A 13545-nucleotide genomic window follows, 5' to 3' on the forward strand; every position below is an offset into this window, starting at 1 on the left:
CAGGATTTCCCATTCCCAAACCCTTGGCTGGATGGAGAAGGAGGCTGCAAGGAAGAGGAAGATGTCCTGGGACAGCCAGGCAGGTGAGAAGGAAGTCATTGCCCCTTTCCCCCTCTCTCCTGCTCCGTCTCCCAGCCCAGCATGGCCCCTGGCTGCAGGACAATCCTGCTGCCGATGCCATCCTGCCAGGGACATACTGGGAGGATCTCCTTCCCTCTGGCATGGAGGCAAATCCCATCCTCTCCTTGTCCTTCCTCGCCCAGACAAGGAGCTGAGGATGGAGACCAGGGAGGACAAATCCTCAAGGTATAATCTCGTGGAAGAGGCTGTTTTGAGCAACTCCACAGCACACGACTCGAACAGGGAGGAAAATCCCCAGAGATCCTGCAGGTGGAGGGGCTGCAAACCCAGCCCAGGGTGCTCTGAGGAGGAAAGACCCATCCCATGCCAGGAAGGTGGACAGAGCTTCAGCCAGAGCTCGGAGCTGGTGGCCCATGAGTGGTTTGGAAAGTGGGAAGAGCTTCAGGCAGAGCAACACCCTGATCTGCCACCAGATGATCCACACTGGGGAATGGCCCTATGAGTGTGGCAAGCATGGCAAGTGTGGAAAGGGCTTCAGCTGCAGCTCCACCCTCATCATCCACCAGTGCATCCACACTTGGGAGAGGCCCTACCAGTGTCCTGAGTGTCTGGAGAGGTTCCAGAGCAGCTCCCATCTCCTCCTGCACCAGCGGATTCACACTGAGGAGAGGCCCTTCCGCTGCCCTGACTGTGGGAAGGGATTCAAGCACAACTCCACCCTCGTCAGGCACTGGCGCATCCACAGCAGGGAGATGCCCTACGAGTGCTCTGAGTGTGGGAAGAGCTTCACCCAGAGCTCTCACTTGAACAAACACCAACAGAGGCACCCGTAAGGGAAGCCCTGGAATGACACAGCTGAAGGACGAGCTTCATGCCCAGCTCTAGTTTCATCCCCTATTGGAGGATCCACGTTGGGAAGAGCCCTGGTGATCCATGTTCCCTGTGATCCATGCTGGGAAGACACCTGTCCCTTTTCCTGCCCCTGCCAATGACATGATGGGAGATGGAAGAATATGAGGGTCTGGTCTTGGCTGTGTCATTACATTCACTCCCACCTCAGGTCATTGCCAGGGGCAGGAAAGGGACTCTCTCTCTTCCTGAGAAGAAAGGTGTCCTTTCCAGGCAGGACGGAATACGTGGCCAGGAAGAGCCAGTCAGTGCTGATGTAGTTTTCCCTGTCAGTAGCTTTTCTTATCCCTTCTGTTATCAATATTATTTCTGTTCCTGTTTGTTCTTTATCTTGTTGCTGTTCCCAGTAAATTGTTCTTATCCCAGCCTGGGATCTTTGTCTTTTGTGCTTTCCATGGGAGGTGGGAGGGCAGCAAGGGCAGCGCAGTTTATACAGGAGCAGGAATTTGAGGAATCCCGTTCCTAAACCCCGGCAGGTGGAAATCGAGCATCCCAGCTGGTCCCAGCCTTGGTGGCCATGGCAGCAGCCTTGGGAGCGGGTCCCTGGCTGGGGCTGTGGGAGCCTCTTCCCTCTGGTGCCCAGGGACAGGAGTGGAGGGAATGGCTGCAGCTGAGTCGGGGCAGGCTCAGGTTGGATGTCAGGAAAAGGTTTTTCCCCAGAGGCTGCTTGGGCACTGCCCGGGCTCCCCAGGGAAGGTCCCAGCTCCAGGGCTCTCTGAGCTGCAGCAGCGTTTGGACAGCACTGCCAGGCCCAGGCCGGCATTGTTGGGGTGTCCTGTGCAGGGCCAGCAGTTGGACTGGAGGATCCTGATGGGTCCCTCCCAGCTCAGCCAATTCTGTGGTTCTGGGATCCCATGACCCTGGATATAGGACTGCAAATGGTTGCCATGGCAACGGCCTCTGGCTCCAGGCCTGAGCTGGTGTCCATTGCAACTACCCCTGGCATGGGGTCTCCATGGAGCTGCCAAGGGATTGACCAAAGCAACAGGGGGCTGGTGATGGTTGCCATGGAAACTGACCCTAGCAACAGGGGGCCTGGTGATGGTTGCCATGGAAACTGACCATAGCAACAGGGGCCTGGTGATGTTTGCCATGGAAACTGCCCATAGCAACAGGGGCCTGGTGATGGTTGTCAGTGGCACTGCAGCCCTTCTCCGCTGCTGCTGGGGCACTCGAGGCTCTGAGCAGCAAAGGTGACCCTGAGCCAGGAGCTTTCCTTGCCTGCAGCAAAGCCTCGGCCCCTTCCTGGGGCTGTGCCCTGCGCCAGCAGGGATTGTGCCAGCGGAGCTGACCCGAAATTCCTTCTCCCAGGCAGCTTTAGAACATGCAACATGGAAAAGCCAGAGCCCACTCTCAGCTTTGTGCAGCCCTCCAGCAGAATCTTGAGTGTGAAGCAGCCTGGGAACAGGGTTTAGTGTCAGGGGAAGGGAACTCAGAGCCCTTGTCTCCCCTTGGGCTGAGGCTCTGCATTTCCAATGGCCCTGCAGCTGCCAAAGAGGCCTTTCTGACTCAGCTGAGAACAGTTCTGCTGAAAGCCTGTCCTAAACCCGATTTTCTGCAAATGAGCCCAATGAATTCTAATTTTCTGCAGCCCCAGGTCTTGTGTGAGTGCAGGTGTGACAGGTGAAGGATGGAACAGCTCTACTGGGGGGGAATGAGTGCTCTTTTTCTTGTTTTGGTTTTTTTATTGTATTGCTTTGTTTGTTTGGATTTTTTTTTTTGTTCTTTATTTGGTTTTTGTTTGTTTCTGTTGTTTTGGTTTGGTTTTTTGGGGTTTTTGGTTTCTTTTTTTTCTGATATGGTTTTGTTTGTTTTTTTTCTTGTTTATTTGGGGGGGTTTCTGTTTTGTTTTGGTTTTTTTTTTTTAATCAATTCCCCCGTCAGCTCCAGGCAGAGCTCTCTAACTGTGTCTGACACTTATCTGTGGCACAGTGGAGGTGGGCAGGGGGACCTTCCCCAAGCTGTGTTCAGAGGAACCCACATCAGCCCAGGCTGGGGTGGTCAGTGGCTGCTCAGTTCCATTAAGGGTCACCTGGTCATAAAAGGAGACCAGGTTGGTCAAACACGACCTACCCCTCCTAAACCCCTGCTGGCTGGCTGATACCCTGGCCATCCTGGAAGTGCTGGGTGATGACACTCACTATAAACTGTTCCATTACCTTACTGGGTACTGAGGTCAGTCTGACTGGCCTATAATTACCAGGACCCTCCTTCTCATCCTTTTTGTGAATGGGGGTCACATTGGCCAGCTTCCAGTCATCTGGAACCTCACCAGTGAGCTAGGACTGTTGGTAAATGATGGAGACTGGCTTGGGAAGCTCAGCTGCCAGCTCCCTCATCACCCTGGGGTGGATCCCATCTGCTCCCAGGGATTTATGAACATCCAAGCAGCTCAGCAATTCTCTGACAGCCTCCTCCTGGATAACAGGGGCCCATTCTCCTGCCTGATACTCCTCTATGATGCTGTAGCTGCTCAATGACCTCACACAACAAACTCTGTGATGTCATAGCCCAATCTGTGATTTCACACAACCCACTCTGTGCTGTCACACAGCCCCTTTCTGACATCACAGCTGCTCTGTGCCTCTGTGACACAGCCCCGTCTGGGACATCCCACAGCCCCTGCCAGTGCTGAGCCCCTGTGAGCTCTGTCTGTGCCCTGCTCGTGTCCCTGAGGGGCCCTGGCAGTGCCCCAGCCCTGCTAGGCTGTGCATAGGAGCTGCTCCTGGGAGAGCTGTCTCTCTGCAGTGCTGCTCTTGCCAGGAGCTGCCTCTGGGCCAGGAGCCTGGCCCAGCTCAGCAGCACGGACACAGCACAAGGACTTTATGACCCTCTTGGGGCTTTGGTGCTCTTTGCATCAGACCCAGTCCCTCAGAATCTGCTCAAAGGACTTCTCAAGAACTCAAAGTCAGATTCAAAGTCCAAACTTTTATTCTTTTAATGGGTCTGAGGGACAAAACTCATGTGAAAGCATCCCCAAGTTCCAGTTGGAGCAGAACACTGGAGACAGTGATGACAGAGGAGACAAGCAAGGGAAAGGTGTCTCTGGTGCTGAGCAAACCTGGATGTGCGTCAGGAATGCAAAGGGCCAAGGCCTGAGCCCCAGCCCCTGACAGGGCAGATCCTGTCCCTCCCTCCTTTCTCAGGGCTCTTCCCAGGATGGGCACTGGGATGTGGGGATGTGCAATGCCAAGGGCAGGACCATGGGGTGGCCCCTGCCAGGCTGCTGAACACGGACAAGGAGCCAATGAGGCCCCAGGGCTGCAAGGGTCACTTGTCTCTTGCTCCTGGCTCAGGCCCAGGGCCAGCAGCCATGGCCAAAGTGCTGCCCAAGTTGGCTCTGTCAGGGCCTTGCAGCTGCTGCACATGCCTGTGCCCTGTGCAGCCCAGGCTGTCCTATGATGTCCCTTCCCTGCGCCTTTGTCCCTGCAGACATCCCCTGGCTGCCCCACCTTGCTGACCCCTTCCTTTGCTGACAGCTCTGCCTCTTGCCTGGCTCTGCCTGGGCACACAAAGCTTTGGGCTGCTCCAGGCCCCTTCTGAGGATGTGCTGCACCACAGAGCTGCCCTGGCAGAGGAATTCCTTTCTCCTGGTGCCCAGTCTGGGCCTCTCCAGCTGCCCTTGGCATTAATTCTGTCTCTCTCTGGCTGTTTTCCACTATGTCAAAAGGATCCACCATCCCTGAAATTGCTCTTTAAACACTCTCATGGCTCTGCTCCGATGTCCTCAGTCTCCACACCACTGAGCACAGAGCTCCTTTGTCCCTACACAGTGCTCATGTGCTCAAGGCCTCCAAACACCACCTTGGGACATCTCTGGGCCCTCTCCAAGGTGTTCCCAAATGAAAACATTCAGCTCATAGTGTAAGCAAATCACCAGAGGACAGGGCCAACCCAACCTGTCTGTCCTAGCTACTGTTGTCTGGGAGTTATCCTTGGATATGCAGAATTTGGGAGGCCAAATTCTAATTTTGGCCATGGTCCCTGGACAAGAAGGCTGGTTCTCTTCCATAGGAATGAAGGAACAGAGCCCCTCTGTTTCAGGGACAGATGAGAGGTGGCCACCAGAGGCCAAGGCCAGCCAGAGCTGGCAGCTTTTGTTCTGAGAGATACCCTTGCATAGAGGAAATTTTTTAGGGAGAGTACCAATTTTGGCAATGGGCATCTGAAAAGTCAGACAGTTCTTTTCCATTGCTAGGAAAGCACGGAGTCTCAGTGCTCCAGGAGCTGATGAGAGGCAGCCCTTGACTTCCCAAGATCAGCCAGACCTGTCAGGTGGCCCCTGGGAGGCCAAGCCAGCCAGAGCTGTTCCATGTTCCCTGGGTTTCATGAGGCCCCACAGTGTCCCAATGGTCCCTTGCTTCCACCAGGCCCTGAGGTGTCATAATGCCCCCTTGGTGACACAAGGCCTGAAGGGTCAGAATGGTCTCCAAGGTTCCATCAGGCCCCACAGAGCCATAATGGTCTCTGGGTCCATGAAGCCCCTCTGTGTCACCATGGCCCCTTGGTTCCATGGGCTCCAGTGGTGCCACCATGATCCCCTTGGTTCCATGGGCTCCAGTGGTGCCACCATGATCCCCTTGGTTCCATGGGCTCCAGTGGTGCCACCATGATCCCCTTGGTTCCGTGAGGTCCCCACAGTGTCACAGGGATCTCCATGGGAAGGAAAGAACCCAGCCCCAGTGTGGCAGGGGCAGCCACCAGAGGCCAAGGCCAGCCAGACCTCTCTGTCCTGGTAGCTTTTGTCTGAAAGCAACCCTTGGATATAGGGAATTAGGGAGGTTGAACCCCAATTTCAGCCGTTTCTGCATAGATAAGAAGGATGGTTCTTTTCCGTAGGAAGGAAAGCACCGAGCCCCAGTGTCTCAACAGCAGGGGAGAGACAGCCCCCAGGAGGCCAAGGGCAGTCAGACCTGTCTGTCCTGGCAGCTTTCACCTGGGAGCAATCCTTGGATATATGGAGTTTTGGAGGTTGAATCCCAATTTTCGCCATGGTCAAGATGGGTGGTTTTTTTTCCCATAGGAAAGTAAAGGACAAAGTCCAAGTGTTTTGGAAGAAGATGAGAGGTGGCCACCCTCAGGCCAAGCCAGCCAGACCTGTCTCTCCTGGCACCTTTTGTCTAGGGGCTTTCCTTGGACATTGGGCATTTTGGAGGTGGAATCTCAATTTTGGCCGTGGGCGCCTGGACAGTAAGAAGAGGTTTTTTTATTAGGAAGGAAAGCACAGAGCCCCAGTGTTTCAGAAGCAGATGAGTGCCAGCCCTCAGGAAGCCAAGGCCAGCCAGACTTGTCAGTCCTGGCAGCTTTTGTCTGGGAGCTATCCTTGGATATAGGGAATTCCAGAGGCAGTTGCCCAGTTTTGGCCATCAGTGCCTGGTCAAGATGGATGTTTTTTCCCATAAGAAAGAAAAGCACGTGGTCCCAGTGTTTCAAAGGCAGATGAGAGGTGGCCCCAAGGTAGCCAAGGCAGCCAGATCTGTCTCTCCTGGCAGATTTCATCTGGGAGCAATCTTTGCATATAAAGGAATTTGGAGAAGGAATCCCAGTTTTGGCCATGGACCCCTGGAGGAGGATCAGGACAGTTTTCTCCCATAGGAAGGAAAGCCCAGAGCCCCAGTGCTTCAGGGGCAGATGAGGAGCAGCCCTCGACATGCCAGACCTGTCCAGCAGCCCCCGGAGGCCAAACCAGCCACACCTGCTCCCTGTGCCCTTGGTTCCATGGGGCCTCACAGTGTCCCAATGGCCTCCTTGATTCCATGATTCCCTGTAGTGTCACAGTGTTCTCCTTTCTTCCGCATTGTCACAATGGCCCCTTGGCTTCCCTGACCCCTTGCAATGTCCCCATGGCCCCTCGGCTCGCTGTGGCCCCTCTGTGTCACAATGGCTCCTTGGTTCCATGGGCCCCACAGCTTCATCCTTGGCCCTTGGTTCCATAGGGGGCCTGAGTTTCACAATGGTCCCCCTGATCCTGTGAGGCACCAGAGTGTCACAATGGTCTCTTTGCTTCCACGAGGTTCCATAGTGCCACCATGGTGTCCTTGGATCTGCATTGTCACAAGGGCTCCTTGGTTCCATGAGTCCCATCGAATCGTTGGTAAAGATATCTGTCCTAGGTTGACTATATGATGCTTTTATCCCCAATTGTCTTATTCTGTTTATGCTGAATAATAAGTTTTGCACCTTTAAGACTTGTTCCAGAGAGTGAAGAGGGGAGAGAAGAAGCGTGCAGTTTGTTTTCAGACGCTGTACTCACTCCTCCACATTCCTGCTCCTGGACTGTTGTCTGCAGATGGACAGACAGAGGGACAAAGCTGTCCTTTGTTTTAGCTAAAACTAACTAAAAAGGCAAAGAAATTCCCTGGACTGTTTTTTTCCCCCTTTTTTTTGGACCTGTCTAAACCTGCTCTGGACTGAACACCAGAAGAGCACCAGCAGCTCCACCTGTGGCCACCGGGCCGGGCCTGGGCCACAACATTTCCAGCACCGGAGGGACTGATAAGAGACTGAGTGAGCTGAGCTGCAACCCGGGGAGGGGACTTTCTGAGTTTGTCATCTCTTTTGGAGCAGCAAGGAGTTTTATAGTTTGATACTGTTTAGGTTTTATTGTTTAATAAAAAGGGTTTTTTCCACTTTTCTCCAAGGAGGTATTTTTCTCCCAGATCAGTTGGGGGAAGGGGAAAATTGAATCTGCTTTACTAAAAGAGCCCCTTTGGGGATTCTCTCCAAAATTAGCTGATTCAGGACAACATGACAGTTGAACTATTTTTAAAGGGAGCTTGGGAATTATTATCTGGAAATAATTATCCAAGTCCCCCCTGAATCAGGGTTTGTCAGCTGTTTGCAGACTCTGGGATGATTGTACATTATTTCAGAGATTGCTATTTACCTAATTCCACCTATGTTGTTATCTTTGTCTGCTATTTGAAATATTTCTGATTGTTGTATCCAAATTATTCCTAATTGCTGTTAAGTTTCTTGTCCACTACATGTATTATTTTACTATGATGTTGCTTCATACTCATAACAAAAGACATACATCTCATTCTTAAAATCAAAAAAGAAGAGGAATGAACACCTTGAGAACGTTCAAATAATGCAATATTTACATGAGAAATTTGGAAAAAAAAGATCATCATATCTAAATCCCAATTGAGTGTACCACAGTGAAGCCTAATTGATTAATTAACTTCAGGAGAAGGTGTGCCTGTGTTTTATCATCAGCAGTTCAAAGCAGTCACCTGTTCATTCCATCAGATACTGATCAGCTCTGAAAAAATGAGGCCCAGTGCAAAGAGAAATAACCTCATCACCTTGCAGCCTTTGTGGCCAGAGCAGGAGCAGAAGGAGGACTGCCAAGACATGGCTGTGTCTGGAAACTGACAGAGGCAATTTGCCAACAAAAGCCTCATGGCATCCTCATGGTACAGAGCTCCTACGAACCTTCTCCAGTTATTCCCTGTTCCAGCTCCCAGGAGGAGATTCAGTGATGTCCAAGATCAACATTTCCAGCTCATAGACTTTCTCATACTTCTCAACTCATTGGAAACAATGGTCATTTCTTTCCATTTCCCTAAGAGACATTGGACATAATTCTTTTGTTTTCTCATGCTGCAAAACCCTGTGTCAATGACTTGATAGAATTTGGTAAGTTTTGTTGATTGTAATTGGTCTTTTATCTATCTTATCCCATCTCTAATAGATAACCAGTGATAACCTTGATGAGATAATACCCTTGTAAGAGTGAGCTGTTTCAGCATCAGAACATATGAGCCTTTTTTAAATTAACAAAAAGGGGGAGATGTCATAGACAGGTAGAATAATGATAAAAGAAAGGCCTTATGAAATCAGGCTTTGTTCTGCCATATTAATAGCTGGCCTGTCATCTCTTCTGAGTGCAGCTACGCAGTTACAAGTTCCCATGTGAAGCTATTTTGAGAATGAGACTTTGTGAACAATCTATTCTGAGGGTGAAAAACAAATGCACCTACAATAACAAGGGATTTGTCCCATGAGAATCAGTGAAGAGAACAGGTAAACAATACAATAGAGAGATTTGATGCACAAGTAAAATCTATTTTATTAACCAATAATAGAATAAATGGCAAGAAATATATGAACTAACTAAAGTTGCTCACGAGGTCTGTCAAACTGTGTAAAATGAGTTGTGTGAATAAAGAGTAAAGAGTTCTTCTCCAACTCAGCTGGGTCCTCTGGGATTTCAGTTCCCCCCTTCTTTGAGGCCTTGGCTTCCCCCTTCTTTAGGGCTTTGGCTTCCCTCTTCTTTAAGGCTTTAGTTTCCCTCTTCTCTGGAGCTTTGGTTTCCTTCTTCTTTAGGGATTTGGTTTCCTTCTTTTCTGGCGCTCTGGTTTCCTTCTCTAGGATTTTGGTTTCCTTGCTCTCTGGGAATCTGGTTTCCTTCTTTTCTGGAGGTTTGTTTTTCTTTTCTGGGAGTTTGTTTTGCTTCTTCTCTGGGAGTTTGTTTTCCTTCTTCTCTGATGCTTTGGTTTCCTTCTTCTCTGGGGCCTTGGTTTCTTTCTTCTCTGGGATTTTGCTTTCCTTCTTCTCTGGGGCCTTGGTTTCCTTTCTTGGGATTTTGGTTTCCTTCTTCTCTGGGGGTTTTCCCCTTCTCTGGGAGTTTTGGAGGTTGCTTCCCCACAGAGACACCGTTCTTTTCCTCCTTCCGCCTCTCTTCCTCCTCTAAGGCTTTTGTCTCCTCCTCAAGCTTTTGAGCCAGCTGCTTCAGCTCCCTTCTGCAGACAAAACAGAAAACATGGCTGAGAGTCTCACCAGAAACTTGGGCTCCCTAGTCCTGGCTGGCCCTGTACTTCATTCCTTGACCCTGAGGCCATTTCCATGAATTCTCCACAACCCACAGAGGTTAGGAACATCCCAAGTGAGGGCATTGGTGGAAGGGGACTTCCAGGACCAGCCAAACCTAAACTTTGCCATCATAAGGTCTTGACTGTGCAAGCTCACTCTTAAGGCACAGCCAGACTCCTCCAGCCCCCTGCCAAAGGCTGATCCACCAGCTCTCTGTGCTGATGCCTGAAAACGCCCTTTGTCTCTTGGCTTCCCAGTTTAAAGCAGAGCACAGATTGCTGACATCTACTTAACTCCCCTACAATTCTTACTCAGCTCATTCAGCCCCCTTCTCCCTGGGCATAGCTGAAGCATGATTTTAAAGAGTTCAGATTTCAGCTGAGGGTTAGAAGCAATTCACATTGATCAGGCTGTAAGTTAGACAGGCAGACCATAGGTTAATGATTATGAGATGCTTAAGCTGGAGCTGATTGTTCTATTGTTTACCATTAGGAGCTTCTTTCTAGGAGGAAGTGGAGTAAGTGAACTGTTATAAGAAACCAGGAGAACAATTGTTTAGCCCCTGGGATTGATGTCAATGAATCACTAAGCAGGGGACCTTGGATTGGTCACAGAGACCTGATGAAGACATTCTTGACTTCATTCCTTAAGACCACTGACCCAATTAGAGACCCAATTCAAGGGAAGAATTGCACAGGTGTGAAGGACCAATGACCTCATTTGAATACAGAGCGGGGATGGGAGGTGCTGGGTTTGTGCAGATGTATTGTATGTAAGATCTTGGGCAATAAAGAGAGGGCAAAGAACCTTGGACAGCGCCTTTTAGGGAGGACTCTGGTGCCACCCGCCGGTGTTAATAAACATACCACTGTCTAACTTTAATTAGTTAGTCTCTGTCCGTGATCTTCAGTTTTAATGACCCATAGCCTGCTCCTTAATGAGAACAATCCTATCAGTCAGAAAGCAAATGCTGCAGGAACTCCTCTCCTGCAAAATAGGATCTTGTCAGCCAGATTTCCTGCTGGAACCCAGCTGTGACCAAGCAAACCAGTGCTGGCTGCCATGGAAACCATTGGAAGCAGCCTCGTCCGTCTCCTCCCCATGAAACCAACTTCAGAAGAAGTCCTGATACACAGGCTGGCTTGAAGCACCTCCACTCCCAGCTCCACACTGGGCCTGTGTGTCCTGAGCTGGGCTGCCTCGCTGGAGTTGAGCTTCTCCTGTGCTTGCCTACTGCTGCAGCTGCAGGGGAGCCTAAAGGACATGAGCTTTTCTGGGTGGTGTCCCAACATAAGGAGAACCCTGGCAGATCAGCATTGCAAGGATTTCATCTCTGGCAGGAGCAGGACCCAAAGCAAGGTTTGCTCTGTACCCCACCCCTTCCCATACCACAATCCCACAGTTTTGGTGAAGAAGGGAGATGATGAAGAAGATGCCACTCAACTCCATGGACTTCAAGACACCTCTGGAGGCAGTGCCAAGGCAAGCCCAGAGCCCAGCTCCCTGCAGGCAGCAGCTAAGCCAGGAGGGCTCAGCACTCAAATAGAGAAGAAGATGTTCTGTCTCAACAGAAGAAGGTCCTTCCTCTCTTGGCAGCCAGGGAGCTTAGAGTGGCCATCCCTGTGTTGCTGCTGGCCTTTGCTATGCAGCACCTCTGAGCTCAGAGTCCTTGGAGCAGGGAAGCCCTGCAGGGACAATAACCCATGGAAGAGCAGTAACCCATGGAAGGCTTACTCACCTCTCCCTGAGAGGGGCCTGAGAGCCACAGTTGATCTCCCGGGGGCTCAGGGAGGAGCTGACACGTGAGGCCTCCCCGGGCACCAGCACCTCGGAGGTGGGGCCTCCCCCCACATGGCACAGCTCCAGGACATTGGAGGTGCTGTTGACGTGGCCAGAGAAGGTGGAGGAGACCTGCTGGCTCTCTCCTGGCTGCAGCACACCTGACAGTGGCAGGATACTGAAAGCCTGGATGGAAGACAGGAGAGATTGAGGTGTTGAGCATGGGAATGGATGCAGAAGAGCATCTTGGAGCAAAGTGCAGCTGTAGCCAGAGGGGCCTATTCTCCAAACACTGCCAGAATTACCCTCACCTCATCCTGCATCCATGCCACTGACCAGTGCAGGGACCATGGGGAAATTCTTCTCCCATACTCACGGGGTAATGCATTAATTAGTACATTACATGAAAATGAACTGGGATGTCTCCTGGCAGTAGAAATTCTCTCTGATGCACAACTTGCCTTAAAAAGTTTAAAAGCTTCCTGCTTTTAGAAAAGGAGGAGCCTCAGAGTGAGAGCTCTTGGAGCTGAGTGAAACGCAGCTCATCTGCACTGAGCACAGCTCATCTGACTCCTAAAGCTCTTCCCCTCTCTCTCTGATTTAAATGCTGCTTTCTCAAGGTGCTACAGCAAAAGCTCCTGCAAAAATTTCCTGTGGACCACCTGAGGAGTTCCAGGGGAAGCAGTGCCCTCCAGAGGTGCTGCACAGCATCCTTGGGCAGCCCTACAACGTTTCCTGCACGGCCTCTCCAACAAGCAGCTACTTCAGCAGCATTTTGTGATGGGCCTGCAGGGATGGGAGGCCGCGCTGTGGCCAATGCTGAGGGCCCCCAGTGGCACTGGGAGCTCCAGCCCTGCTTGCCACACTGACAACGGGCAAGTGAGACAGATTCCCTCTTGCCTTCTCCACTCCCAGGGGAGTGTGCGCCACGTCCAGGGAGCACCTGAATCCCTCCAAGCCTCGTGGCAGATGAGGGTTTGCAGGAGTTGGTGCTGGCACCTGAAAAACAAGCCATTTTCTATGCTGGGAGGAAGAGACGGCCACTTTGCAAAGTCTCCCTTTGTAAGACAGCTTCAGGGCCAGCAGTGCAATAGAAGCTCTGGGTAAAAGCAGAGCCCTGCAAACAGGGAGTCTGGCTGCCTTGGGAAGAGGCTCCATGGAGATCAGGATCATCCCAGCTTGCTCTGGGAAGGAAGCTGGAGGTCTTACCATGATGATGCAGAGAAAAGCCTTATCTTACATTGGGAAGGAAACAAGGCAAAAAATCCCACACTCAACACAGGCCTGTAGGATCTGAGTCAGCTTCTCCAAGGAAAACTCTCCTGTTTCTCCCCCCCACTCAGCCCATGTCCAGCTACTGGCCCTGCTGCCCAGCCCACTGTCAGGGCACAGCAGAGCAGGGCAGCAAAAAGGGAGCTCAGCATGAGCAGGACTTAGTGCTGGCAGGTTGGGGAGCCAACACAAGCACTGGATGTACAAGAAAATCTACCTCTGCTCCTGAAGATTGGCTAAAATCCTGCACTTCTTTCAGGGCTGTGACTGGCTCCTCCACATTTCTGATCTTGAACTGCCTCCATTGAGATGCTGGGCAATCCAAACTGGTTCTTGTCCCCCTTGGTGGTTGGGGTTTGAATTTAGGTGGGTAGAGCTCATATCTGGAAAATAAATAACTATGAACAGGGACCTGCAGTGGGAGGGAGCGACACCTGCACGAGCAGCTCCTGGTCAGGATGCAGCCCCTGGGTGGGTGCTGGCATGTTGAACTGAGAAATGGTTTGATCCAGCCCTTTCCAATCCAGGCTGGAGCAGGTCTGTTCTAAAGGCAGCCCAGGGATGACACTGAGGTGCTGCAGCAGCTGCAACTGCTTACACTGAGCAACTACAGAGGACAGGCATGAACACCTGGTGGGGATGCAAAAAGCACAGTGGGAGAAGGAAAGACAGAGAAGGCAAGCA

At 51.4% G+C, this 13545-nt stretch overlaps 1 protein-coding gene across 1 annotated transcript; it reads left to right on the top strand.

Annotated features, from left to right (window-relative positions):
• Window positions 1–494: 494 nt before the first annotated feature.
• On the top strand, window positions 495–914 carry LOC118695662 (zinc finger protein 3-like). The gene has a single exon (XM_036397319.1). It carries the CDS (start codon window positions 495–497, stop codon window positions 912–914), a length of 420 nt encoding a protein of 139 aa, XP_036253212.1.
• The last annotated feature ends 12631 nt before the right edge of the window (window positions 915–13545 follow it).

The sequence above is a fragment of the Molothrus ater genome, chromosome 22 (assembly GCF_012460135.2).
Source record: "Molothrus ater isolate BHLD 08-10-18 breed brown headed cowbird chromosome 22, BPBGC_Mater_1.1, whole genome shotgun sequence".
In the NCBI taxonomy this organism is placed as follows: domain Eukaryota; kingdom Metazoa; phylum Chordata; class Aves; order Passeriformes; family Icteridae; genus Molothrus; species Molothrus ater.